The 27,831-nt window shown below is 27.5% G+C and overlaps 3 protein-coding genes across 5 annotated transcripts in view; 2 read left to right on the top strand and 1 right to left on the bottom strand.

The window, feature by feature from the left end:
- The first annotated feature begins 3 nt into the window (after positions 1-3).
- On the top strand, positions 4-4,265 carry LOC132951246 (omega-amidase NIT2-like). The gene is made up of 6 exons (XM_061023036.1): positions 4-332; positions 408-554; positions 2,063-2,247; positions 2,734-2,902; positions 2,972-3,205; positions 3,265-4,265. Exons 1-6 carry the CDS (start codon positions 311-313, stop codon positions 3,348-3,350), a joined length of 843 nt encoding a protein of 280 aa, XP_060879019.1. The 5' UTR covers positions 4-310; the 3' UTR covers positions 3,351-4,265.
- Positions 4,253-7,996, bottom strand: LOC132951245 (uncharacterized). Of its 2 annotated transcripts, none has more exons than XM_061023034.1 (8): positions 7,656-7,996; positions 7,479-7,589; positions 6,832-7,018; positions 6,601-6,764; positions 6,289-6,484; positions 6,074-6,210; positions 5,760-6,002; positions 4,253-4,642 (listed from the first exon to the last, which is right to left on the bottom strand). In XM_061023034.1, the coding sequence occupies exons 1-8, from the start codon at positions 7,711-7,713 to the stop codon at positions 4,581-4,583; spliced, it is 1,158 nt and encodes a 385-aa protein (XP_060879017.1). In that variant the 5' UTR covers positions 7,714-7,996; the 3' UTR covers positions 4,253-4,580. The 2 variants fall into 2 exon arrangements, with proteins under 2 accessions (XP_060879017.1, XP_060879018.1); XM_061023035.1 differs by having other exon boundaries at positions 4,266-4,642; positions 7,485-7,589; positions 7,656-7,994.
- Positions 7,997-8,189: 193 nt separating this feature from the next.
- LOC132951244 (insulin-like growth factor 2 mRNA-binding protein 1) overlaps positions 8,190-27,831 on the top strand; it is a 56,114-nt gene continuing 36,472 nt past the window's right edge. Inside the window, exons 1-2 of one of the 2 annotated variants that reach the window (XM_061023031.1) lie at positions 8,190-8,482; positions 8,546-8,621. In XM_061023031.1, the coding sequence (XP_060879014.1) occupies positions 8,305-8,482; positions 8,546-8,621 (254 nt within the window). In that variant the 5' untranslated portion in view covers positions 8,190-8,304. The remainder of the gene's footprint in view (positions 8,483-8,545; positions 8,622-27,831) is intronic. The other variant, XM_061023030.1, reaches the window with a different exon arrangement.

Genomic DNA, 27,831 nt, shown 5'->3' with positions numbered 1-27,831 from the left:
ATATCTCATCAGATAGTTTTCCTTGGACCCCACCACTAACATATTATAAATGTGCACATCTCCCACTATGGTCTATATAGTTGAGCCATTATTGAGGTCATATTTTAATTAAAAACATTTAAACACGGGTTATGTATAATAATTAATAATTGATAATAATATTGTGTTTACCTAACTGCAGTCATGACTTGTCTATGATAAAATAATTTAATGCTTCCAGGGTGTCTGCTACAGGGTATATGCGTACACTTTACGTTTTAATGACCACAAATATCATTACAACAGTTATTACTTATTTACCAATGCTATTATGACTTTTTTAATTCATTCAGGTAATTTTGAAGACTAATATTATTTCTGTACTTACAATTGTTTATAAAATAATGTGTATATGTTATTTAAATTAGGTTTTCGAGTTGCCATATTACAACTGACTGTTACAGCCGACAAACCAACTAATGTGGCTATCGCGGTGGAAAGAATACAGATGGCAAAGATTAATGGTTGCACATTAGCCATACTGCCCGAATGTTTCAACGCACCATATGACACTGGTATAATATTAAATCATAGAAAATAATATAAGCCATATTTTTTATCCTAAAATTATGTAAGTTTATAATTAGTTATGTATTCATGTTACCAATGCTAATAAATTAAATAACCAACCTACAATTACAAAGTACAATTTGGATTTAAATGTTTATCATTGGGAATTTATCATAAAACATTTTCATAATTTTTATTGTACCTACACAGTCATTAAAATGTTGATTAGTAAAAATATTACAAAAATATGGTTTTATGCAGTCACTATACTAATTTTATAATTTCATAACCTTGTGTTTAAAATTTATATATATAATTATACAGCTTTCAAAGTAATTATTTTTAAAAAAGTATACATTTTTAACTTTAAAATAATTATAAATAGTAATTTATACCTACCTCTACCTAGTTCATTGTATCTACTAAAATATCACTAAAATGAAATTATCAATCCACTTTTCTATCTATAAGGAAATAAGGAATATTATTATTATATTTTTTAAAGCTTAGCTAATAGCAACAATTTATAAAATATTTTGAGTAATTACCTAACCTCAGGGCCGGATTGGACAAATTCGGCCAACCGAGTTATTCATACTTTACCAGCCCACTTACAAACTGGCGGCCCTTGGGTACGTTCTTATTCCGTGCATTGTTTTTTTTATTGTATAGTCTTTATTTCTTCAACTTTTAATTCTTAACTTATTTTCAGTCAGCGCGGCCCTCATGACTTGAACGGCCCAAAATTACAGTGGCCTACCGAGTTTTACTTAAATAATCATATAGATAGAGACAATGCTCGACTTTGCAAAATTAAAGTAGGAAAAGAGTGTCCCCATCACTTAATAAAAGTTATTGAGTTGCGAGGACTATGCCCCTACACGCTCTAATACCCATTTTTAAATCATATTAAAAAAATTTATAAATAATCAAAAAAAAAAATAGAAATTAAATATAAGGCATAGGTAATTACTAATTACTGTAGGTAGGTACCTATTATAATAAATATTGTAAACTCCTCTAAATGGCGGGTCGGTCCTGCCGACGACGGCGGCCCCCTCCCTGCCATCCGTGGTGAGGTTCGGCCGAGTGAGGAGTGCAGAGAGAGTGTAGTACGAGAGTGTGTGACGAGAAGTACGCCTTATGCGTCTATGTGTCGAAACGTGTCTTATTAAATGTATTGTATCGAATATTATAAGTGTAACGAATAAATGAGTTTAATGAATATTGCGTCTTTTACTTGTTAAGTGTAACCGAAAGGTTAACAATATTATAGACATAAATAATAACAAACTCAAAAAGATAATAAAAATTAATTAATTAGTTAATATTAAATATTAATTAATTTATAGATCCGTGGTTATGAAATAATCCATAAGACAAACTATGATGTTAACTTCCACATTTTGATAAAAAAAAGCAGAATGTTGAAACATCCCGAGCATTCCTCTTAAAAATAATAATAGTATAAAACTTCTAGTAATAACTCTATAGGTAGTCTATTTGCTTTCAGCCTTGTTCAGACAATATGCTGAAGTTATTCCTGGTGGCAAGACATGTAATGCTCTGTCTCGAGCTGCTAAATTAAATCAAATGTACATTGTTGGTGGTTCAATTCCAGAGATATGTGATGAAAAAGTTTACAACACGTGTACAGTTTGGGATCCTGATGGAAATTTGATAGCCAAACATAGAAAAGTACTATTTATGTTTTAGAAGATTTCATAGTTCAAGTAGGTAGCTTCGTAGTGCAATTAAACTGTGGTGACATCAACAAAGAATGAACTCCCAAAATAAATAATTTTATCAATATTTTGTTAATTAATATGTTATTACTATTAGTAATTAAATTGGCTGTAGTGGTATTCAAATAATACATTAATGGATACACACTATAGTATTCTATCACAGTATCATTTTTTGTGAGTGGTCTAATAAAATGTGTAAGTCGACTCTTGAAATGTAACTTTTTTTGAACTTTTATTTGACTGTTAAAAAATTAGAGAAAAATTATCAGATTTAAAAAAACAGTATTGTAAATAAAAATAAATACTTACATTAAAATAATAAATGTTAGTAAAAATGTCACTTATTGCGTTTGAATTTGTCGCTCACAATATACCTATATTGAATATTCTATTAAAGTATTAAAGCAACAGAACTTATACATGGGCTCATTTATAGGTGCATTTATTTGATGTAAGCATACCTGGTAGTACTTGCTTCAAAGAATCTGATGCCATGTCTGCGGGCAATACACTTAATACGTTTCAGTTGGGAAAATTTAAGATTGGGCTAGGCATTTGTTATGATATAAGATTTTCAGAGATGGCAGCATTATATCGAAAACAAGGTTTGTTATTTTGTTGAGTTATAAATATTTATTAAGGTAGCTATTATTATAAACAATTTTGGTTTTAAGGATGTGATATGTTAATATACCCTGGTGCATTTTGTACGGAGATTGGACCTTTACATTGGAATTTATTAACTAGATTTAGAGCTATGGAAAATCAAGCATTTGTAGCTGTTGCTTCTCCAGCCAGAGTTACTGATTCCAGTTATGTAGCATGGGGTCATTCAATGATTGTGGATCCATGGGGTAAAGTTTTAGGTGAAGCTTCTGAAAAGGATATGGATTTATACAGAGATCTTGGTAAATATAGATAGTGTTAATTGTTCTTGTTCAATCATAAAATATTTAATGTGTTGTAGACTTTGGTGTACGAGAAAACATAAGACAGCAAATACCCACGGAATATCAGAGAAGAACTGACATATATGACACAATTTTGATATAACAAATAAAATAAATAATTAATATTGATCTGTTTATGAAAACCATATATATTAATGACTTGAACCTAACCAAGTCAATATTTGAAGCACTGCAATTATTACTAATATAATTCAAATAACATGTTTATCAAATGTAATTAATATATTGAAAAATTTAAATATCTTTAGTTTGAAAAATAAATCTAAATTTGAATTATCAATATTTCAAGTAATTGTCGATTAAGACTAAAAAAAAAAAAAATACCTATAATATATTATATAAAGCCATTCAGGCAATATTACAAAATAGATATTATTGTTCTTTTTTTTTTTTTTTTTGAATAAATAATAAATAAATAACATGTTTATTTGCTTAATATTATTCTGTGGACTTAATTTGAAATTAAAGTTAATAAGCTGATAAGTGTTTTGTTAAAAACGATAATATAAATACTAATTCTTAATTAATGTCTAGAAAGAAAAAAGTTATTTCGATGCTATTTAATTTTGCTTGGTATTTTTTATAAATGTTTAAGATATTTTATTTTTACTGTGGAATTGTCTATTACCTATTAGTAAAACAATTAAAAGTATTTTTTTATTACAGTGAGTTTGTTATATACCTAAGAATTATTAAAAAAAAATAAAGACTTTTAACTTGAGTACTTTTTGATAAATGCATTGTAAAACGTGTGCAGAAAATAATATTGTCCCATAAAAGTTATCCTACCTGAGTGAATAATAAAATAAAAAACTGAATAAAGAATAAGACAAATTAGGAAAACAAAATACTTTTTTTAATTTATAAATATATAAAAATAAAATCAAACTTTTGTCTTTTTAGAACCAATAAAGACATAAATGTCATAACTTAACAAATAACAAATTAATTCTTAATAATAATATTTACAAAAATGTAACTTTATACAAAATAAAAATAATAGTAAATACTTAGGCCGGTCCATTAAGTAATGGTTGATATTATTTTTCAATTTTTATACTAAGTAATATTTTTTTAAATACATTCTGTTTATATTGTTTAATTTTTAGTTGATATCAAAACATAGCTACATTTTTAACAATTGTTGAAGAATAAAATACTAGTCTCGATATTCATAATTAAATGTTGAATTATTATTTGTTTTTATATGTAAAAATTTAAACGTGTGTAGGCCACAACCTTTTTTTCGAAATATCAAAGTTCTAAATATGTAGTTAACTAATAATAGACAATCTTTAAATTATATCATTGTTTAATAATGCTGTTCAGATGTATCACCTTGTTGATTTCCAATGTACCGAACAATAGTTTCACCTAAATTATAATAAATATTACACATTATTTAATACAGTCAACAAATAATATATTATGCAATTTTATTTATACAGAGTGTATCATGAGGATCATATTCAAAAGTAATTCTATGTGAATATTGTTAGATATTTATGATACACACTATATAATATGGCAGTCAGAAAAAAAGCCTTTTTAGTTGTCGTTTTACTTGTACACTATACTCAGTTTCCAATAATAATTTATTTTTTAGGAATGATAATAATAATTTTTTTTTTAATGTGAACTGTGTAGTGTGTTAACATGCAGTCTGAGGATGCCACTCAACAGAACCAATTTTGTGTTGTGAGGTTTAGTATTGTATTAGAATCAATCGACTTATTATCAGTGTTCGGATTAGATAAGTATTTTTTTATCTAGATAAAGATAAAGATAATGGAACTCAAATGTATCTAGATAGATATAAAAGATAACTTAACTCATATTTATCTAGATGAAAAAAAAGATACAATTCTTTTTAAATGGGTTTTAAATTTAGGTATACTTTATAGTTGGGCACTAGGAACATAATAACAATGATATAAATAAAAATATTTACATTATTTATAAACCATAAACTTGGTTTGAGAATCTGTATAAATATTTAAAATGGGTTTGTACAATTTCACGATTTTTATCAATAAAAAAATGTATCTAGATGAATTTATTTAAACTAGAAAAAAATTATTTAAGATGAACGTTCAGATACCTTGTAACTATTTCTTTATAAGTCCGAACACTGTTTATCATACACTTTAAAGGTTTAATGATATTTAAATTTTCAAACGTGAGTACGTAAAATATTGCAATATTTAAGATTCTAACAACTCGTTTAAAAATTGCAAGACGCACATATAAACAGGGATTATGTTTTTATATTTAAGTTTGATAATAGATAGTAACACATATGAATGTGATATCCTCAAAAGTCCATTTTATTAACATAACAAAAATGTATTGCCGACAACTTTTGAATACTAATCTGTACAATATTGCAATATACCAAATATATTTTGTAAATAAATACTATACAATATCTGTAGTATTTAATACCTGAAAGATTTTTTTTCCAGGTTTTATATTTATAATAAAATATTACCGAGTTGTCGAATAAGTGTCAACGTTTCCTGATGCCTTCGTTCTTCTGCACGCTCTTGGTTTGCTGCAATTTTCAATAATGTCTTTTCCTTTTGGTTGGCAATCTCTCTCAGAGTCCTCGTCAACAATGTGTCCTGACTAGTATCAGGCTCCTTGGGTTTAGGAACTATCTTTGGCTGCTTAACAACCTTTCTTAATGTTTTGCCATCATAAACGTGAGTGTTAAATTCAGTTTCATATAAATCTGAGGATCAAAAATTATTAACATTAATGTAATTTATGTAATACAGTTGTTAATTGATGCAGTTAACTTACTATCAACAAAATGTGTATCACAGTTTGAATTATCACTGTTGTTTAAATTATCTTCTATAACTATGTTATTCATGGACATATTATCGTTGTTTAATCTATTCTGTTTAAAATTTTTTCTTCTGAATATGGTCTTATATCTTAAACATATATTTTATTTTAAATTAACTAACTACAATTATTTCCTAACTCATATGACATAATTATATTAAGTATACCTATTTAGACATTGCTCAGCAGTTCTAGTAATATTTAGTATATTGTTTATGGAATTTGCAATATGTTCAAACATTTTTAATTTAGTCCTGAATGTTCTCTCGAGTCCAACTTTGGAAATATTCTTTTTGTACAAATCCATTAGTAGTTTAGTATCATCAACGCCCCATTCATTCATAGATTTCATCGTACACTGACCTAACAATTTAATGATTTACTTAATGATTTCTAGAGCATATGTAAGATTATTATTTCTTGAAAGTTCACAATTATGACCAAACCAAAAAAAAATATATATTATTGATACGATTTACCATTAGTTCTAGAGTTCTGTCCATTATAATCATGGTCTGCTGACACAGAAGCTGTAACATCATTTTGTAATCTATCCCCTTCATTGAATCTCTTTTCAACATTTGATCTAGACTTTTGTAATATAGAACATCCAACTTTTCGTTGATTAACTACCGTCTTATACCTAAATAAATTCAGTTCTTCCATACATAACACAATACATTAAAAAAAAATTCTTATAACTAACATACCTATTTTCACATTGATGAGCACTTCTGATGATATTTAATTTAGTAGATATTGTCTGTGCTATACATTTGAACATTTCTCTTTTACTTTTAAATTTTTTCATTGGTCCTACTTGTGTAATATTTCGTCTATACATATCCAGAAGAATCTTTGTTTCATATTGACTCCATTCTCGACAATTTCTTTTACCTGTATAAAAACCAATAATTATTTTTACATTTCTAACTCAACCTGAGATATTTGAATAAAATACACATTTTTAGTTGTTTAGAATAAGTATAATATAATTATATTATAACTTTAGGAGGGTGATTGTAGACTCTCCAGATTTTAATGACCTGTTAACTCTTTCGAGTCTACTTAAGTACTACCCGAAGGCTACATGTAAACTCTCATGAGTCTGTTATAAGTTGTAAGTTATAACTATGTTTATTGTATATACATAATAATTTAATGTTTAATATAATATGAATACACACATTTTTAAAATGTATTATCAATTATTTTGATGGGAATGATGTAGTTTCTTTAAAATATTCAAAAAAGTATTAAAAATTTTATATTAATTATTTAGTGTTAAAACAAGTAATAAGTATACTAAAATATGATCCGCAGTTAACGTGTTAAATAAATAATAATAATTTAATACAATTACGGGATTCTTCAAGAATATCAGTTTCAAGTTGTAGTGGTTCATCTTGAATGGTATTATTTTCATATGTTTCAAATGGCCCTTCAATGACAAATATATCTTTTGAATCTGAAAATTAAAGAAAAAATGTACTTGCTATTTCAGTTCATGAATTATAACATATAACCAATTTACCTATTTCAGGGTCTCGTTTAACTAGATTTCCATTGCACAAATAATAAGTCGTCTCCATAATGTGGATTCATAAATCTGATAATTATTAATTAACCGAATATTAACATCAGCCAACGGCAGACAGTTTGACGTTTAGTTTAATTAAAAAAAAGATTGGAATCTCAAAAAAATTTAAAATTTTCTTTAGCGTTATCAAATGAACACTGAAGATATTTCGTTCGCCTTATCATAGAATGAATTCTGTGGCGTTATCGCTATTAAACATGAATATTATATATTTATATTTTTAATTTTACATTTTATCCACAGAGATATAAACATGACGTATTCTGGTAATATTATCCCGTATGATAATAATATTATTCAATTTCAGTGATTACTCGCCTTAACACCGTCCAGCTGCTGCAGCTCCTGGGAAAGTGTTAACATTTGAGGTTATATTTGAAAAACGTTGCGTTTTCTTATCAGCGGTTTCGATATCCTTGTAAAAATTATTTTCATTAATCTCATTTTTTTTTCTAAAAAATTGTATTATTGGTGTTTTTTTTTTTTTTTGTTTAATTTTTCTTTTATTCATTTTTGTTTTTCCGTCCTATAAACCTTTATTAAATTTCTCATACTAAACTTAGTTTACAACCTTTCATCCATCATGAGTAAATTGCTGTTCATTCGAAACATTCGTGGCTTAGACGAACCTTCTCTTAGACAGATTATTAACAGTAAGAATTTGCCTTGTGGTACTATAATGTTTAAGTCTGGTGGAGCATGTGCAACGGTTGACTTTATGGAACCGTCCACTGCCGAGTATGCTCTGACACAACTCAACGGTAAGTATTTTGCATCAGTAAAAAAAACAAGTCCAATGTAACTTTGTTTTAAATAATTTACAGGTATGCCGCTCCAAGATCAAACCCTTGCTGTTGAACCTTACAATGGCTTGCACAGTCAAATGGTGAAAAAAGCAAGGTAAGTCATAGTTTTACCAAACTTATTAGGCGTGGTCATCATAAAAGATAAATACCTATTATTATAATAATTACAGTGATAATAATATCCACACAATAATCAACTGATATGGTTGATATTATATTAAGCACCCTTTTATAAATTCATAATATAATCTAATATTTTCAATATATTGAACCTTAATAACTATTGTTGATTTATTCAGACTATTATTAGCATTTAATTATCTTTGTAATATATCGCAATAAAATTATTTAATTACCTATATCATTACATGGCACATTTAGTGTATTCTGTAATAATGTAACTAAAATTTTATTACTCTAAAACCAAACAATTTTATTAATTTTCAAAATTTCAAAACTACAATAATGTTTTTATGTTAATGCATTCTAAATCTGGCCTTATATAAATATAAATGAGACAGATAAAAAATCTTATGCAAGAATATTAAATAATACATTTTATACTATTAATCAACAATATCAATTCATTAAGTACTAGATGAATATTATACACAGAAGTTTTGTTGGGATTGTAAAATTATCTCAGTTGAGATGTAAAAAATTAAAATAATCCAATAATAAACACAAATATTTTATTAAATTATTTTCTTTTATCTTGATTCTTAAATAAATGTTTTATAATCTATTAAATATTATTAATTCTTTTTTTAACGTTAATAGTTAAGTAGAAATAGAATTTAAACTTTGAGTACCTAACATTGAACATAATTATGTGACATGTTTATTAATTTATGAATGTGTAATACAATTAACTAATAATTAAATTAAAATTCTGAATTCAGTAGTACGTCTCTATATCAAACTCGAGACTTAAATTGTTTTTATGAACAATATAATTTTGAATTTATATGATCAGGTAATAGTTACACATTATTTTGCAAATTTATTTTTATTTTACTTTTATTTGGATTATAAGTTGTTCAATATGTCAATACCATAACCTGCACAAAAAGTTAAAATCTCAAATTCGAATAGTATTTTCATACATGGTGTAGGTCAGTGTATATTTATATATTACAGTGGATTTAAGTATAACCTTGATTTTTAGTTATGAAACCAATTTAAAATGTTTTATCTAACTGATATTTGAACATGGATTTCGTAACTAATCATCAGCTAATCAGGCTCAGATCAAACCTGTGAAGTAGTAGAAAATGTCAGTGAGCCACACAAACTTAAAGAGGACATGATACCTGCATGTGTTGTCTCCGTCTTACAAGTGCGTAACATAGCAAATTCTACGCGAAGCAAAACACACATAGCTCCGTTAGTTTAAAAAATTGAGTGGATTGGACTCTTATAAAATCTTAAGGTAAGATTATTATCTACACAACCTCATAGGCTTTTCATTATAATTTAATTTTAAAGCGAGCTATGAGTATTTTAAAATTGTGAATTGTTTGTACATTTAAAGTACTCATAACTCGCTTAAAAATTAAAATATAATAAAAAGCTCATGAGGTTGTCTAAATAATAATCTTACCTTAAAATTTCATAAGAGGTCAATTTACTTTAAATTTTAAATTAATAGAACTACACGTGTTTTGCTGAGCGTAAATGCACTATAAATGTTATGCACTTGTAAGACGAAGACAACACATGTGGGTATCACGTCCTCATAAGTTGATGGCATATATAATAATATACATACATAATACATATAATACATATATAAGTTGGTGATATGTATAAACACTAATAAATTGTCAAAATGGTTAACAGGATGCTTAGTTTACACTGCTTTACTTTATTTTAAAGCCTAAACATTAAAGATAATTAAAAACAATTCAAATTTATTTATAGGTACAAATGTACAAATCTTCTTTAATTTCTGAGTGCACAGTCGGTAAGCTACATGCTTTACCTTTTTACTGACTAATAAATGTGCTTTCCACATAAAAGATAAAACAATTATAAAAACCATATTATATATATTTTTTTTTTTTATTGATCTTAAGCTTCGGCAACTATGGCCATTAGCTGTAGTGGTTTGTTTGTGGATTGTTAGTGTCGGTAGGGGAAGGAACACGTGTGTGTTGGGTTTGGCAGAATTTTTGATTGGGCACCCGTAGGTATCTGCCATGCCCGGTTCATATTATATTGTAAACCCTAAATCTATCATGCACATTATTCAATACAAGTCATAAATAAATTCATAAATAGAAAATAATTCACATTGTAGGTATAATATGTTTAATTATATGAAATCGACTTCATGGATGTAACTAGATAACTAGTTACTAAACAGTAGACACCCTTGGCTATCTTGTTAGGGTTGTCGGAGCCAGTGCGTTTTTAGAACAAAAATTTAAGTTAGGAAAAACTCTTACGCCCTGTAAATTAATTGGATTTTATTAATTTTTTTTTCAAATTTAAAATGAGAACATTTTGCAAGTTGGATTAGTCTGATTTTTAAAATGTTGTTTATATAAACTAAAATATGCATTTGAATAATGTGCAATATGTTATTTTTGAAACGTTTTTTCCTAGCACTATTTAAAGTAAAATAAAAATTCAGGCCTGCTCTGCAAAAAGTTCTCATCTTTCATATAAAAAATAATCAAAATCTGACATATCAATGAAGCGTGCGAGTTTTTCTTTAAAGACATTTTGTAGATATAATACACCATATAATACCTACCCCATTGGGTAGTAGATAAGTGGATAAGTATTATAACTAAAATATAAAATATAATTTTCAAATTTTATGGAATCGCGGAAAATTTGAAAAGCTTGCTCCGACACCCTTGGAAATCATACGCTTGCATTTAAGGGGTTATGTATAGGCAATTATACTAGCTAAAATAATTAATTTAACAATATTATTAAAAATATAGACCATCAGAGTAATTTGACTTTCAGTTATTGTCTATAATTATTTAATCAGTATAGGAAAAAATTAACATTGTATTTATTCAGATTGTAGATCATAATATATGAAATCAAAACTGTTGATACAACAATACGATTAAAGGAAACTTAAATGCTCCTATTTTGCCAAAATATATATAATCTTTAATTAAAATTTTCAAATATATTTTCCATATTTTTAAATTGCTACACGTACAATTTATCAGAAATCTTTATTAAATGTTCATGCCTTCTGACAGAGACTAAGAATTATATTAATATTTATACTTAAATAATTTTAATTCCAACACTTCAAATGCCTAAATAATGTCTATAAAATAACTAAATATTTTGAAAAAATGTCAAGTATAACTACAGTCATTCGTGTTTGAATTACCACCAAATAACGAAATAATCGTTTTTCCTGATTATTATTGTGGAATTTTTTACTTTGCATCCTCAAGGTACAATAAGATTTTATTTTCTATCAGAAACCACCCTCCAAGTTGAAAATTCAACCATTTTTACTCATAAAAAAGTGATTTTTTTTAAACACATCGTAAAACCAATAAATTCATTGAAACTGCTCAGAATCTAAAATTGGGGACTTACGCTCTAATATAAAGTAGGTTTCAAACGTACCTCTTCATTGAGCAAGTCACTAGGTATGTAATTTATGTATTAAACTCAAATTCGATGATACATCGAATTATGTGATTCTGGGATATCCATTTATCCACAAATTTTAAAATAATATACAATAAGTTATGTCACAATAAGCAATTTATTATTACGGCAGATTGAACTAATTTTTTTCAAAATATCCAATATACAATAAATGAAGTAATCAGCAGTTCTCAAAACAGCTGCAGCGCTGCTGTAGAATTTTATATGGTCCAAAAATAAATTTGAAAACAAATACGGATTACGATTATGATTATGTAAATAAAAATGTATAAATTATATATAAATTACAATTTTTTCTGGTTTTTATTTATTTTTTGTATTTTTATGATTAGTTATGATATGACTTTTGGGAAAGTCGCCCTGAGAAAACGGGTCCCGCGAGCCATAAAAGTTTGGGAACCTCTGAGTTAGTTGCCTATGTACCGGTAATAAATTGGTTGAAATATTAGTCTAATGCTCGTATGCATAGTCAATTTATGTGTCACATAAGACATGTTAAACTATGTTTCATGTGACACATTCATTTATTGCATATGATGCATATGGAAATAAATATTTTGAAAATTTAAATTGTCTATAAAAAGTAATAATAAACTTACCTTATTGCGAAAAGTTTTAAGTCTATAATCAATATATTTTCGCTGTAAGAAATTGTTATTTTAAAGATTATCTAATTTCTTTAAAATCTGAACTTAATAATGTCAATAATAAAAAAATTGTGCCTATAACTATATGATTTTTATATTTTTAAATTGCTATAAGAAAAATATTTGAGGAACCTTGTACCTATATTAAAATCTCAGGGTTTTTGTCTAAGTAACACAAATGTTATAAACATAAATCGAAATAAAATTATTTTTTCCATTGTATAAAGCACTGTTAATTTTGTTGATTGAAACAATATTTCTGTTCTACAAGATTACTAAGTGTCATCAGATGAAAAAAAGCGCATTGTAAAACACTAAAACTCATATATAATATAGGTACATTATTCCTCGACCCGCTCAGAATATAAATTTGTCTACTTATATGCTTTAAGTTTTTTTTCGATAACTCAAATAGGCACAGTTAATTAAATATGCGTATTTTACATGTAAAACGAAACAATAAAAACATATATTTTAAAATATAAAGGCGGTATGATTGTGTGTCATATGCGTGCTTTTTTTATGCGGCACGTTACTTGGATCTCTAGTCGTGCGTTATACAAGCTTAATAAGCGAGGCTGTGATTAAGGAATTAATTTCTTATATTTATTTATATATAAACCTATTCTGAATTAAATTTACCAAATTAGGTTGAAAACATTAAGAGTTTCTTTTTAAAGCCTGTTTTTGTATGTTTTCGTGGTTCTACTATATAGTTGAGGTTATTAAATTAACATACCTATCATAAATATTTGGTGTTGATCCTACATTCTCGTTTTAGTATTGTACAGTTTTAAAAATTTAGGCAATTTACCTAAGCATGGGAAACATAGTAGTCAAATTTTAGATTCTGTATAATATTATCACCTATGGATAATTCAATACATTGTGCAATTATAGATATTCTTGTAACTTATATTTATTCTATTTGTTTGTAAAAAAGTATTCGCAATTTTTCTGTTTTTTATTTTAAGCTTAACTTAAGATGATAATTGAGTTATAATATAATTTTGGTAAAAAAACGTCACATAATGAAAAAGCTTTTAGATTCCTTTTTGTAGATAATAAGATTAATGTAAATTGGATTGTTAAAATTATAAACCGTTGGAAACCTTTTTATTTCAATAATATTTAAAAAGAACTGCAAAACGACGTTAAAATAAGTACTTATTATAAAATTATTTTGAAAAATATAAAAATAATTTGTCGTACAAGCGTCAAGCATACAACGATTTACTAGGTATGTCAGTCAATCCTATATTAATATATAACAATACCTAGTACAGTTTATATAAGTATAATATACGGGTTGATTCATTTAACGCAAGACACTCGTTATTTCAGAAAACATGTTTTTGAAATTAATTAATTTATATAACTTTAAGTCGTTACAAAACATCATTTTTGGAACAAAATATATATTTTACTATTTCATATCGTTATTAGTTATTATACAGACAATACAGTAAACAATAAGTGATAAAAGACAACTTATAAGTCTTAACTGCAAATTGAAATTATTTTTTTTTTGTCATTTTCAGATTTATGAAATTTGTATCGTTATGATATTAATATACAAACATTGACAAATTACTTAAAAATCTTTTGATTAATACTACCTTATTCGATTTACTTTATTTTCCTCCCGCAGAATTGTCATATATAGGTACTGTAACCAATGTAATCGGTGTTTTTCGAAAATGTTTTTTCTGCCTGTACCAGGTACCTATTAAGAGCAAAAATAAACGAATATGTAGTTATAATTGTAATATATTATTAATGGTGGGTAAGCCACCCTAAAACAACTGGTTCAATCTATTATTTAAACTGTCATTGAATCGTCAAACTAGGTCGAGTATTTTTTGATTCTATTATCTTCTGCCATTAACTTTGTCTTTTCTGTGTCATGCTCAACTTTTTTGAAAGGCAGTAGGGATATAACATATTTGACTATTCTCAGACCACGTATAGTTATAGTGGTAAATATACTTTCATTTCTTTATCATATATTTTATATGACAAAAATTAACCAAAAGGGGATAGACACCCTCTCCGTGAGCACACTCCTATGTCTTTTATTTATAATACCTGCAGTTACCCAAATAATATTAATGCATAATTTGGCGCCTATTGGTCCAAAAATTTGATATGCATTATATGCGTTATTTAGATATAACCGGACCAATAATTATATTAGCCAATACTTTCTATTATCTCTCTATCGTTTTAATTTTGCTTCTGTTGAAATATTCACAATCATTTTTTTGTAAAAATCTGTCGAGAATTTTTTTGTGTATTAACCTCTACCATACACGTTGCCTCTTATAATATATAATTATAGATATAGATATTACTCAATGTTAAATCATAATAACTATTTTATTATTTGTAATCTGTAAGTGATAGTAACCATGGACATATAATAGAATAGACCAGGAATGATAGCTGTTACGTCTAATAATACATTAAAGCCAACATGTATGCGAGGGACTATGTAATGCATTAAAATGCCTATGCTGAGTTATAATCTCTTTGATAAAACCTCACATTAATCTTTGATAAGACCGCAGATTTATATGGATCTAATAAGACATGTTAACTTCACATATCTTACTTAATTCCTGGTCTATTCTATTATATATGTCTATGATTGTAACCAATGACAACCCTATACATAAATAAATAAATTTGGAAACAAAATGAAAAAGGTGGGTAAGTGGATGTCGTTCTGCTGTACGGTAGGTTAAAAGTGGGTCACTGTAATGGATGGTGTTAAATTTGAATTCAATGATATAATATCATTGTATAAGAAAAACGATTCTGAGCGAAAACGGTCAGTCAGCCTATGATATTACCAAGTATATTTGATGGTATTATTGTGAATAAAGTAATTTATATATAACCTATTTACGTGGAGCCTTGTTTTCAATTTTCAATCCTTAGCTATAAAAGTTGAACATTTTATAAATTTTTAACTAGGTACAAAATAATTATTAAATTTTAAATTTGATAAATTTTGTCAAAATTTGAACTTTAAATACTTATAAAAAAAATTGTGCCTATGTATTTTTAATATTTTTCAAGTGCTATTAGAACGATATATCAGGAGCCTTATATTAAATTTTCACGCTTTTTTACCTAACAAATAAAATTTTATTGATATTTATAGAAAAAAAAACTAAAAAAATTGAAAACTGACAATGTCCGTAAACAGCTCAAAAAGAGTCAAATTATTTTCAAAATTTTATCGTGTATGGAAAATGTTAATACAAACATTCAGTGAAATTTTCAATTATCTACAGTCATACGTTTTTTAATTACAACGAAATAAGAAAATCGTTATATGCGAGATATCGAGTGAATATCAAATGTTGTAAAAATATGAATTTCAAATGCTCATAAAAATTTAATTTGACTTTCTTGTAGACATTTTTTTGTGTGATAAAGGTAGATAAACTTATGGATAATCTTGTATTACATTTTCAAATCTTAGATTTAAAAAGAAAAATTTTTATGAATTCTCAACTCAAAATAGTTTGCTAATTTTCGTGATTTTTCCGTATTTTGTCAAGATTTGAACCTTAAATGCTTATAAATAAAAACTGTGACTAAGGATTTTTAATTTTTTTTATCTGCCTTTGAAACAATAACCCAGGAGCCTTCTATTAAATGTTCAAGCTTTTTTACTCAACAGATACAATTTTATTGATATTTATAGAAAAAAAAAATAAAAAAAATGGAAACTGAAAATGTCTGTAAACAGTTTAAGATAAGTCAAAATATTTGGAAAATGTTATGGTGTATAGAAAATGCTAATATAAACATTCAGTCAAAATTTCATGTACCTACGGTTATTTGTTTTAGAGTTGCAACAAAAACGAAAATTGATTTTCTCGAAAACAGATTTTGCGTATAAATATTCCCGTTTATCCTTAATTTTTCTTTTGTTTTTCACGTCGCGTTTGAAAACTACTGAGAAATTTTTATTTTTGATCCACTAAAGTACCAACTAGATTCACTTTCCTATCAGAAAAGTTAGTGTTGAAGAAAATCTAAGCACTTTTACTGTCCTAAAAGGCGATGACAGACACAAAAAATAAAAAAAAAAACACATCATTGTAAAATCAATACATTCATCGCTTCGCTCAGAATCTAAAATGGTTAGAAAACTGGTTGAGAAATGAAGCTACGCAAACTATCGATATAAGTATAGCTTTTATTGAAAACGAACCAACAAACAAACATTAATTTATGATTTAGTTATAAATATATATTTGTATAGAATACTGTTTCTTGTTTTCTATAAAACTATTATTTTATCTGTCATATATTTCGCTGTGCATTATACTATCATATAATATTTTATTTTTATTTTTGATTATCGTTTTTAAAGTTATTTTGTAAAATTGTACACGATATAAATATCCTCAAATGTCTACGAAATATTTTGAGTACAGTCATTGATTAAAATACTATAACCTACTATATATGTATAATGTTTATTGTATATACATATTTATGTATAATAATTATACAATATATATTAGGAATAGTTATACATAAATTAATATAGTGACATCGTGTATCTTATATTTTGTAAAATCTAAAAAAAATATGCCTGCTGGGGTCTACGGGTGTATTTTTTCCTCATACCCCCGCATTGGGAAACATACAAACGTGTATACAAATCATATATGCTCAATACTCATATACATACTATATTTTCTGTATACATTATACCTATGCAAAAATGCGAAGTATATAGAATATAGATGCTCGTCGGTCATTCGAGGTACATTCCTATTTGTGATGTATGTTAAATTATTCCGAATGAAGTAATGACCACGAGCGATGAAGAAATCCCGGTGCAGGTATTGTTTCCACATAGGTGTAATATCGCCTCAAATATCGCTGTACACCTATCCAATAGTAGTTGCATTTTACATGTAATAATATTACGTACTAACTATTTTATAATAGGTACGTAATGTTGTAACTTTTAAGTACCTATATTGTATATACATATGAGTACCTGTGTATAGATATTTTTATTATTTTATATACACACATTAACTGCAATATTGTACGAGTGAAGCGCAGAGGGTCGACGCCGGCGCATCATATTTCTGTCTGTTGTGTTGCCAAACGTGACAATGGAATTCGATGTGTGCGAGTATTTGTGTGTGCGTGTGTTCGTGTATGCGTACATGTGTGTAGGGGGTCGCGTATTTGTGTGAGACGGATGTGCGAGGGGGTGAGTCGTGTGCTTTGTGGTGGGGGGGGTGAGGAGTGGTTGGGCGTCAGCAACCCTTCGGTGGACGGCGCGCGCGTTTAATCCCCGCGCGACTCGATCCGCATCTGCCCCGCCGCCATCTTGTTTCTGCACCCCAATCGGACGCGCGCACGCACACACCGGTCGCGGACACACGACGACGGGGAAAAAAATTGGAAATAATAATAATAAAATTACACGTCGTTTTTCACCCTCCTCCGTCGTGTTTGTGCGTGTGTCCTTCCTGTATACGTTTTTCCTATTTTTTTCTTTCCTCCTATTTCGACCCCGTGCCTCTTACGTGTTATAAATAAATACCCACGTATATATCATATAACGGAATTAACTATTATTATTAAAATAGGCATATCTCTTGTATAAATACTCACGCGTACCTACTTACACGTTTCGTCTGGGGATTTAAATACACCAATTTATGACTATACATTAGGTATATTTATAAGTTTATGTGGCGTTATAAAACTCTGTTTTATCCTCGACTAGAAATCTTATACACGTACAGTTGGCGTCTGCTGTAAGCTTGCTGCAGCTCGTCGGTGTGCTTATGAATTCCATTCGAGATTTAAAAAAATATGCTCAGTATAATATTTTGTAATTCGATTAACAACTATATAGGTGCTATACTACAACATCCGCGTGCTGTAGCAACATCGTATTAACTTTTGTTTCTCGGTGTGTATGACTGTTAGTGGTGTTTTTCCTCGGTGGTTCGCATATTTTTATATAAAACGTTGCAAAAAACGACAAAACGTCATTTTCCGTTCTCAGTATGTATACCTATACTAGGTTGTTCACATTTATATGTAAAAATTTAATATAGTTTTGGCGATTTTTAATGACGCAATTTTTGTATAAATGTATACATTTATGTTGAATACTATATTATCGTGTTCTGAACAGTACCGTAGCAACATTATGTTACCTACCAATTAATGTCCGAATATCGTATGTTGTTGATTAAATTTCAGACTTTAGTACTTAACTTATAATACCTATTCTATTTTACCCGATATACTTATAACAAAACAAATTATATAAACCTCTCATTCACGCAACACACTAGAGAGTTAGGTACAACTTACAGCATTATATTATGTTAGATATATAGTTGGGTATATTATTGTATAAATATATTTTTCAAATACGGTCGCGTTTTTTGTTCGTATTAAATATGGGTTTTAATTCTAATATGAATATTTAATTAGCGTACCTAATGCAATTAAAAAATCTTTTTTATTTTTTTATATCAGTGAATTCATTCGATTTATTGCAATATTATTTTTAAAACGATTTTATCGCACATAATAATATATTATATGAATAAACACCTACTGATTATTCAATAATTATTATTTAGCCATTAAAAATAGTATGCGTGTTATATTTTAAAAGGGTAAAGTTAAATAATTACTATTTCCTTACCGAAAATGTAGTCTATATATATCATATTGTGTATATATAGATGTAATAAAATATGTTTAAATAATTAGATAATATTAAAAGTAGTTATACACAATATTGTTTGTTAAATTATTAGGTACATGATTTATATCAGAGAAGACACTATATTCCTAGGTCTATTATTTTTAACGTTAATCAAAAACCTATACAAATATCCGGATACCAGAATTTAGTTCATCCATCCGGAATCTGAGTAAACTTGGACAAATTTAGAAAAACTCTAAAGAACATACAGTAGTTTTACCAATATTATGCTACCGATAAAAAAGTGAAATAGCTTTTAAAATGACTTGAGTTCCAAGCGATTACCCCAAGAATCAGGGTATAAGTTTAATGATGTGGACTTTGTTTATAAATATATAAATCCCACCCAATCACATCAATTATTGCTCCAAATTATCTAGCATCTATCAACTTTGATTTTTATTTTTTGAATTTTCTATACATAATTTAAATATAGACTTAATTCTGGTTTTTATCTCGCCAAGCTTTAAAAGTGCAGATGTAGGTATACAGTTCCTATATCAGTAATGCATAAGTATGCATGAAAAAAATATAGAAAGTAAACGCCTAAAGATTTCAATCATCAAATCGTGTTTGTTACATTTATTTTGTTTTATCGTTGTATTGTATAAGTACTATTATTATGACTGTTGAGCTAGAATAACGTAAATTATTGGTTATCAAATTAATTACTTACTTTTATCTATGCTTCACTGAATAATTTACTAAATATAGTATAGGTATGGCATAATATTCGTAATTCGTATACACCTGTTTTAACTACAGAACAAAGAAGATTCAAAACATATATACTAACTATTCTCATAAAACTTAATATTACAGCGTAAATTAAATACAACGAAATAATTAATTAATTAAATAAATTTAAATTATTCTGTGGCAATATGATAGGTATGGGTACCATATTAACTCGTGTCTTGTACTTCCTCTCATAAATTAAGTTTAGATGGTACACATAATCATATTCATTGAGTTCAATAAATTTGAAAAATACTACGATATTCTTTATAATAAATTATGTTTGCATTTTATAAACTACTTAATATTCAAATATAACGTAGTAGGTAAGTCTACGTGTACGGTTAGTACTACGACGTAGTTTAGATAATGTACATTATCTTAATTAAGCACATTACTTATGTCCAAATTTTCAATAATTAGCAATATTTTAAACGAGGATCCATTAAATCAAACATTTTAAGTAATGGAATAATAAACTACCAAAACGATATCGATTCATATTCCACGTTTAACGCTATATAAGCGTATTATATAGTGTCAAGTTGTCATGTTATATGATTGCCATTTACATATATTATATAAATTATAAATATATTTAATGATTGTTTCAGTAATACATAATATAATTTACTGATTTCATTGATTTTCAAACTAAATAATTTTACAACGAATAATATTATTACCATAGAATAATTGCAGAATATAATAATATAAACAAAATCAAGTAGGTACAATTTTTTAATTTAATTAATATAATATTTAAACATTTTTAAATAACTACGTCGTCTACTCGTTTACATATTTTGTGAATATCTATATATTCATATAAATTGTATACATATTATACTTGTTAAGCGTTGACAGTTTTTAAAAATTATAAATAAATGGTAATACGAATGCTCCGTGCATCCTTAAATTATGTTTTTAGTAAATTGGCCAAGACCCACCTAATATTTTTGCTTGTACTTATTTAAAGAAAAAAACTATAAATATAATTTACACTCGGACGGTAATCCAAACTAGTATGTTAACGATCTTTTTTTAACAAGGTAAAAGAAATTATTTGACATATTATAACACATTATATATTGCCGCATCTAAGCATAAATAGGGTGGGGCTTGGGGGAACTGACTGAACTGAGACTTCCCAAAACTATGCTAAGTTCTCTCTCAATTCAAGTATTTTTTAAGTCCCTGTACTAAGTAAATATAATTTGTTTTATAATTTTAAAATTCAACAATAATAATTACTCTAAGACCAACAAACAAAATAAATATTTAAAATTTTGTTTTTATGGTACAGTATTAATTGATATATTATTTGATATGAACACATACGATAAAAAAATTTTGTTTTTTTTGTTTTCAACGTATATTAAGAGAATAATATGACCGTGTGTGTTTGTCAACTACTTCGTTTGTCTAATAGGTATAAAATAGATTTTGAATGTAAATTATGTATTAAGTCATGTAAATAATAATTTGTTGTGTATTTGTAATTTGTATGTTGTTAACTATAGTTAGTGGGCGTGTCTTAACGACCTTACGCCCCACGTTTCTTGTAGGTTATCTATTATATTAAGAGAACTTAAGTCCCCTTAAACATTTCGGACTATTTACGTCTATGAGCCATGTATGGTACAGGGTGATTCACGAAGTATGCTCAACACCATTTTCTATTCAAATTCTGATTTTCGTAGTTTTTAAATATATTTAAAGATCACATTTTTGAAATTTTTTGTAGATACTCAAAATTAATTTTAAAAAGTGTCCTGTGGAGATACCAATTTCTGTTTTTCAAATGAATCCCTTCCCCCTTTAATGTAAATTAATTAGTCGATATATTTTTTGAAAACGTTGATGTACCTTACCTAGTTCAAAATTCGAACAAGTAGTTTCTCAATTATTAAAATGTTTATAATAGGTATAATATTATATAGTCCTAAACGATGGCTTTACAAAAATATATAATATATGTAATATTAGACCAAGTTTTTATTATACTTGGACCATTTTTACGAATTGTATGTGTTAGATTAGTATTAATACTATTTCAATTTTCAAACCCCTATTATTGTCCTAATATCTTCCGAATCCATTATCATTTACCTTTTAAATCTATATTATCCTTAGTAGGTACATAAATAAGTTTGTATATCCACAGGACACTTCTTAAGTATTACAAAAATTCTTAAGAGTTAGAAAATGAAGTATGTTTAAAAATTCCCAAGTTCAGATTTTGAACTGCATTAAGTATTGAAGAAAAATGCAGTGACCATACTTGATAAATCGTCCTGTGGATATATACTACGTATTTGACAAATCAGCACATGCAATGTCATGTTCTGCAATTTTATCGGGCAAAATTTTTTTTAACCTATAATTTATAGTGAAAACGTTAATTTTTGTTGACAAAAATGTAATATTTACATATATATATAACTACCTACAATATGCTATAATATTCGCGACGAGTATTAATACATTTCTCGAAAACGATTTTAATCATATTTCCTGTAAATTCAATTACGACACCTTTACCCATAATATTAATTACTTTATATTATTTCGTTAAACGCATGTATGTATTATAATAATATTATGTTCCTATAATAGGTAAATGTAAATTCAGGTTAAGAAATAACTTTCATCGTACACATCAGTCTAAAGTGTTAAATTAACAGACAATTGTCAGATCAACTTCACGGTTTAATTTGTAAACTAAATACAAAAAATGTTACATATTTTTCCTCACAGACTTCGTCAAATCATATAGGCGGTATAGTACGTCCGCTACCCATTATAATCCATAATTACAATTATTTAGTGCTGTTTATTAGTACGGTGACGAATAATTTACAATTACAATGTACAATTTGTATTTTGGGAACCATTGCACTTCCAACAGTCATCTTTACATCAGACGTTGCTGCCGCCGTCGTACGTTTATAATGTATATATATAGTATAGGTACACACCAACATGAACCCCGATGATCGTTCTTTGAAACTATATATTATTGTGTTATGTCTAATGTATATATACTATATATACATATACATATACATATATATATATATATATATATATAATATACAAGCGAATACGAGACGGGAGAAGGGACATGTACGCTCACACACGCGCATAGAATATAATAAAAGTAATACATCCCTCTCGTCATTGTCCCTCTTAAACTCCGTGTCTGTGAAATCTTGCCCTTTTTCAGTCGAATTTTTATTGTATTTACTTCGTCTTTGTATTTAAAAGCAGCGTTTAGAGGCATGCGTGCACGTATATTATCTAAAAAAAAAAATGAAATGAAATGATATAATTTCACAAGTAATTTTTTCATTTTATTCTTTTGACGTATGAGCCACTTATTATTTTTACACGTGCTTTATTCTGTTATAATAACCGTACATCACGACCATTTCGTTAAATGAGGGGAGCATTTATACAAAAAAATATTTACTCTTTATATTATTAATTACTATATAATTGTATGTATAGTATATTATCATTTATCATATTTACGCGTGTTTACGTATTTACGGTGATATATTATATAAATCGGAGTGTGGGTATATGTGTGGGTATATGTGGATATAAGATATCAAAAGTTAACGATTTGATTGAAAAAAATCTAGTTATTTTCTTCTATCGAATAAATCACGAACGTTTCATTGTCATTTATGGTTTCCTTCCTACCTACCTATATTGAGTTTATACGCCTTAGGTACGTTTTATTATTATTATTTGGTACACTGCAGCTCGTATATAATTCTATATAGGAAACACAGCCGTCAATACATTTTAGGTACACTGCCACCCTTATATATGATCGTTTCCTTTTCTTTATTCCTGCAAGCGGTTCTCAGAATCAAAATCGTATATTTTAAAGGGTATATTTATATAAATGTATTAAGTAGAATGTACAATGTACATACTATATTGAAAATATATATGAATAAGAAAACATACCAAATCTATCTGTATTGGTTAATATGATCAAAATGATTTGATCATATTAATGATGATTCTCATGATTCTCATGATTCTTCATACTTTTATGATTTCTTGCCACGAGATTTAGATGCTGAGTGGAGCGATGAATGTATTGATTTTACAATGAATTTTATCAATTTAATTTTAATTTTTGTGTCTTTCATCATCTTTTGGGGAGTAAAAATACTTCGATTTTCTACTTCAGCATTTTTTCTGGTAGGAATCTAGTTGGTACCTTTGTGGGTCAAAAGCAAATAATTCCCAAGAATTTCAAGTGTCAGGAAAAACATAAAAAAAATCAAGGAAAAACGAGGATTCTTACGCAAAGTCAGTTTTTGACGATTTTGATTTTTGGTGTAACTCTAAAAAAACTGTATATTATGACATTTTCACGGAATGTTTAAATTTAAATTTTCTATTTGAGCTATTTGTATGCATAAGGAATTTTGATTTTCATAAGTTTTTATTTAACTAATTTCAATAAACCATTTTCGCTCGGTCAACAAAATTGAAAATTGAACACAAGGTTTCGCATAAGTTAATGCTAGTGGAAATTAAATAAAAATGTTGAGCGTAGATTCAAATTATGAGCCGTTGAAGTTCAAATTTTTACGACATTGTTGAATATTATCCCGATTTCTCATAGAATGATTTTCTTATTGTATTGTACCTAATTAAAAATCTAATTAGGCTTCATTCGTTTATATTTTATATGATAAAATATTGTAATATTGATTTAATTCATATTTTCCAGTATTTTATCGCTGTCATATTGTATTAGTCATTATACATATTTAATTTTGTTGTGTGCAATTACAAAATGTTGACTCGTATAGTCATGTGTGTAAGTGTATAACTCCATTTCAATTGAATTTTGTTCGAGGAATTAATAAAGGACATATTATTCTATTGATTTGAGTGAGACGTGCTATTATATGTATAGTAACAAATATTCTGAGGTGGTTAGATTATCTTTTTGACATGCTATGTAGTATTTTAAGGAAAGTTCTAAGAACGGGTGCACGGAAATAATACAGTTTAAACAATTTACGGTTACAGTTTTAAGAAATTTAACTACAAGTAGTTTAGGTGTCTTGGAACTTAATTTTATAAGTAATGTGTGATCGTAATATTATGGCTTTTGAAATAAACTATTAAACTATAAATTGATAAGTTTTTTGTCGTAATCCTTAGTATTAACATTGATTATAAATAGTAGTATTTATAATCAATGGTATTATGAAAAACAATTTGTCAGATTATATTAGATAGGTAACAAATTATTATTTTAATGGTACCTATGATGCTATTTTTGTATGCAATAATACTAAATATACGGCTGCATAGTGCATATACTAATTGAATCCTAATAAGACCTTTTAAGAACAAATTGAGTGCCAGGTATTCAAATTTATATATTATATATTTTTTCTCTTATTTAGTTTTCTTTAGTTATCATATAATTTCTTTAGATTAGGTTTACGAAGACGTCGCGCGTCGCACCCGCATAATTTGTTGTCTCCGTCGGTGGAAGACATAAGCGCCAAAATGAAATAGGAAAAAAAGTTATATCATAATATGAAAGCGCTAAAATCCTAGAAACCTGTGTGCCATGGTTAATAGAATAGATATTAAATTTAGAACTGTAATATTATATTTTAACAATTTTTTATTGACACTTTTTAGTTTTTTATAAGATCGAAAAAATCAACTGATTTTTTAAAATAATAATTTATTAATTTATATTATATTTATTGACGATTTTTTATAAGATTGACATTTTTAAATAACTACTTATATAAAATATTAATTATGGCGTCATAATGATATGTCATTTTTGCACCTTGGCGCTTATGTCATATAACCGTCTCCGTCTTACACGCGTACGGCATAGCTCATGTTCAGCACATCACGTTTATCTCTATTAGTTAAAAAATTAGAGTGAATTAAATTTCTTATTAAATTTGAAGGTAAAATTATTTATCTAGGGCATCTTATAGGCTTTTTGTTATATATTTTAATTTTAAAGCGAGTTGTGAGTATTTTAAGATGTATATAAACAATTTACAAATTTAAAATACGCTCATAACTCTTTAAAATTAAAATATAATAAAAAGCCTATCAGATAGTTGTGGCTATAATAACTCGCTGTAATCTAGTAATCTATTATCATAATCATACATATTGTTTAATTTGCGGCTTTATTTGGGTAGTGCACATAATATCATATTATATCTATACTGCTGTGTATCTACAGTGGATATTCCATATTAATCTTTTATTTTCTGCATGTAAGATGATATTTTATATGAGTGTCCCTAGTGCCAATATTCTCGAAAAATAAATCAAATAAGTTAAGCCAAATACAAGTGACTTTCAAAAGTTATTTTCTTCTTTGTTATATTTGTTGCACACAGGACTGGTAATGTTTTATTGACTTGTTGCACGCGTGAAACAAATGAAAATGGAAAAATAATGGTATTTTTTTTTCAGAAGTTGTTTTGCTACAAGTTGCATCAACTATCTCGTATAGAAACTAGAATATAATGTGTGAAGTGCAATATCTAGGTTATGGTTGGGACTGTTATTTACCATGCACTGTGGGACCTGTAGTTTGACAATATAGGTATATTATAATATATTTCATGATGTATTGTCAATACCTAAGTTATTTCCCGGCTTTTTTTCAATCAAATATTGCGATCGTAATTTAGAAACTTTCGTAAGTTTGCTACTGATTTATATTGGTTTCAACATGTATACTTATCGGTGGTATTTATAGGTAGTATAAGATTCGTGTTAAAATTGTTTTCTATCGATCGTTTTATGGGTGTATAATAGGTGTATTAACAATGTTCAAACGTAATCGTGATTTAAGTACCTAATCAAGAATTTCGAAGTATAGTTTAATGTTATTAATGTGAAGTGGGGTGCGTTGGAGAATGCCTGGTATACATTATATTATACTCGTCTGATTAGATAGTATATATAGCTACGTATCCATCAAATGTATGTGTATGTGGTCTTAGTAGCCATGTATAATAATATATAGGTACTATATAGTACATATTATATGTATAAAAAAAAAATTGATAATTCGAACAATTTACACACACGAATGACGATAACCATTCACTTTCATAACGACCGATGTGGTAGTTCCCGCGGAATTAAATAACAAACCATCTATACTATATTAGTATATTATTATTATTTATTATAAAGGAACATCCCCGGCCTTGTCGATTCGTTTCAGCCGCTCCTGGTGCAAAGCCATGACAGGACCTACCGCGCCAAAACCATCGGTCCTTACAACGAATATTATTATGTTTCACTATCGTGTATAATATAATATACAGCCGCAACGCTCATAATAAAACATTCGTCGTCGTCCATACGTCCGTCGCAATTTTTACGCGCGATTTCCTTCGATATTTATGCGTGCGACCGCTAGACGCAATCCTATAAGGCATAAA

Source organism: Metopolophium dirhodum, chromosome 8 (genome assembly GCF_019925205.1).
Source record: "Metopolophium dirhodum isolate CAU chromosome 8, ASM1992520v1, whole genome shotgun sequence".
NCBI classification, from domain to species: Eukaryota; Metazoa; Arthropoda; class Insecta; order Hemiptera; family Aphididae; genus Metopolophium; species Metopolophium dirhodum.
The sequence above is the reverse complement of the archived record's forward strand: the minus strand, read 5'-3'. Positions and strand labels throughout refer to the sequence as shown.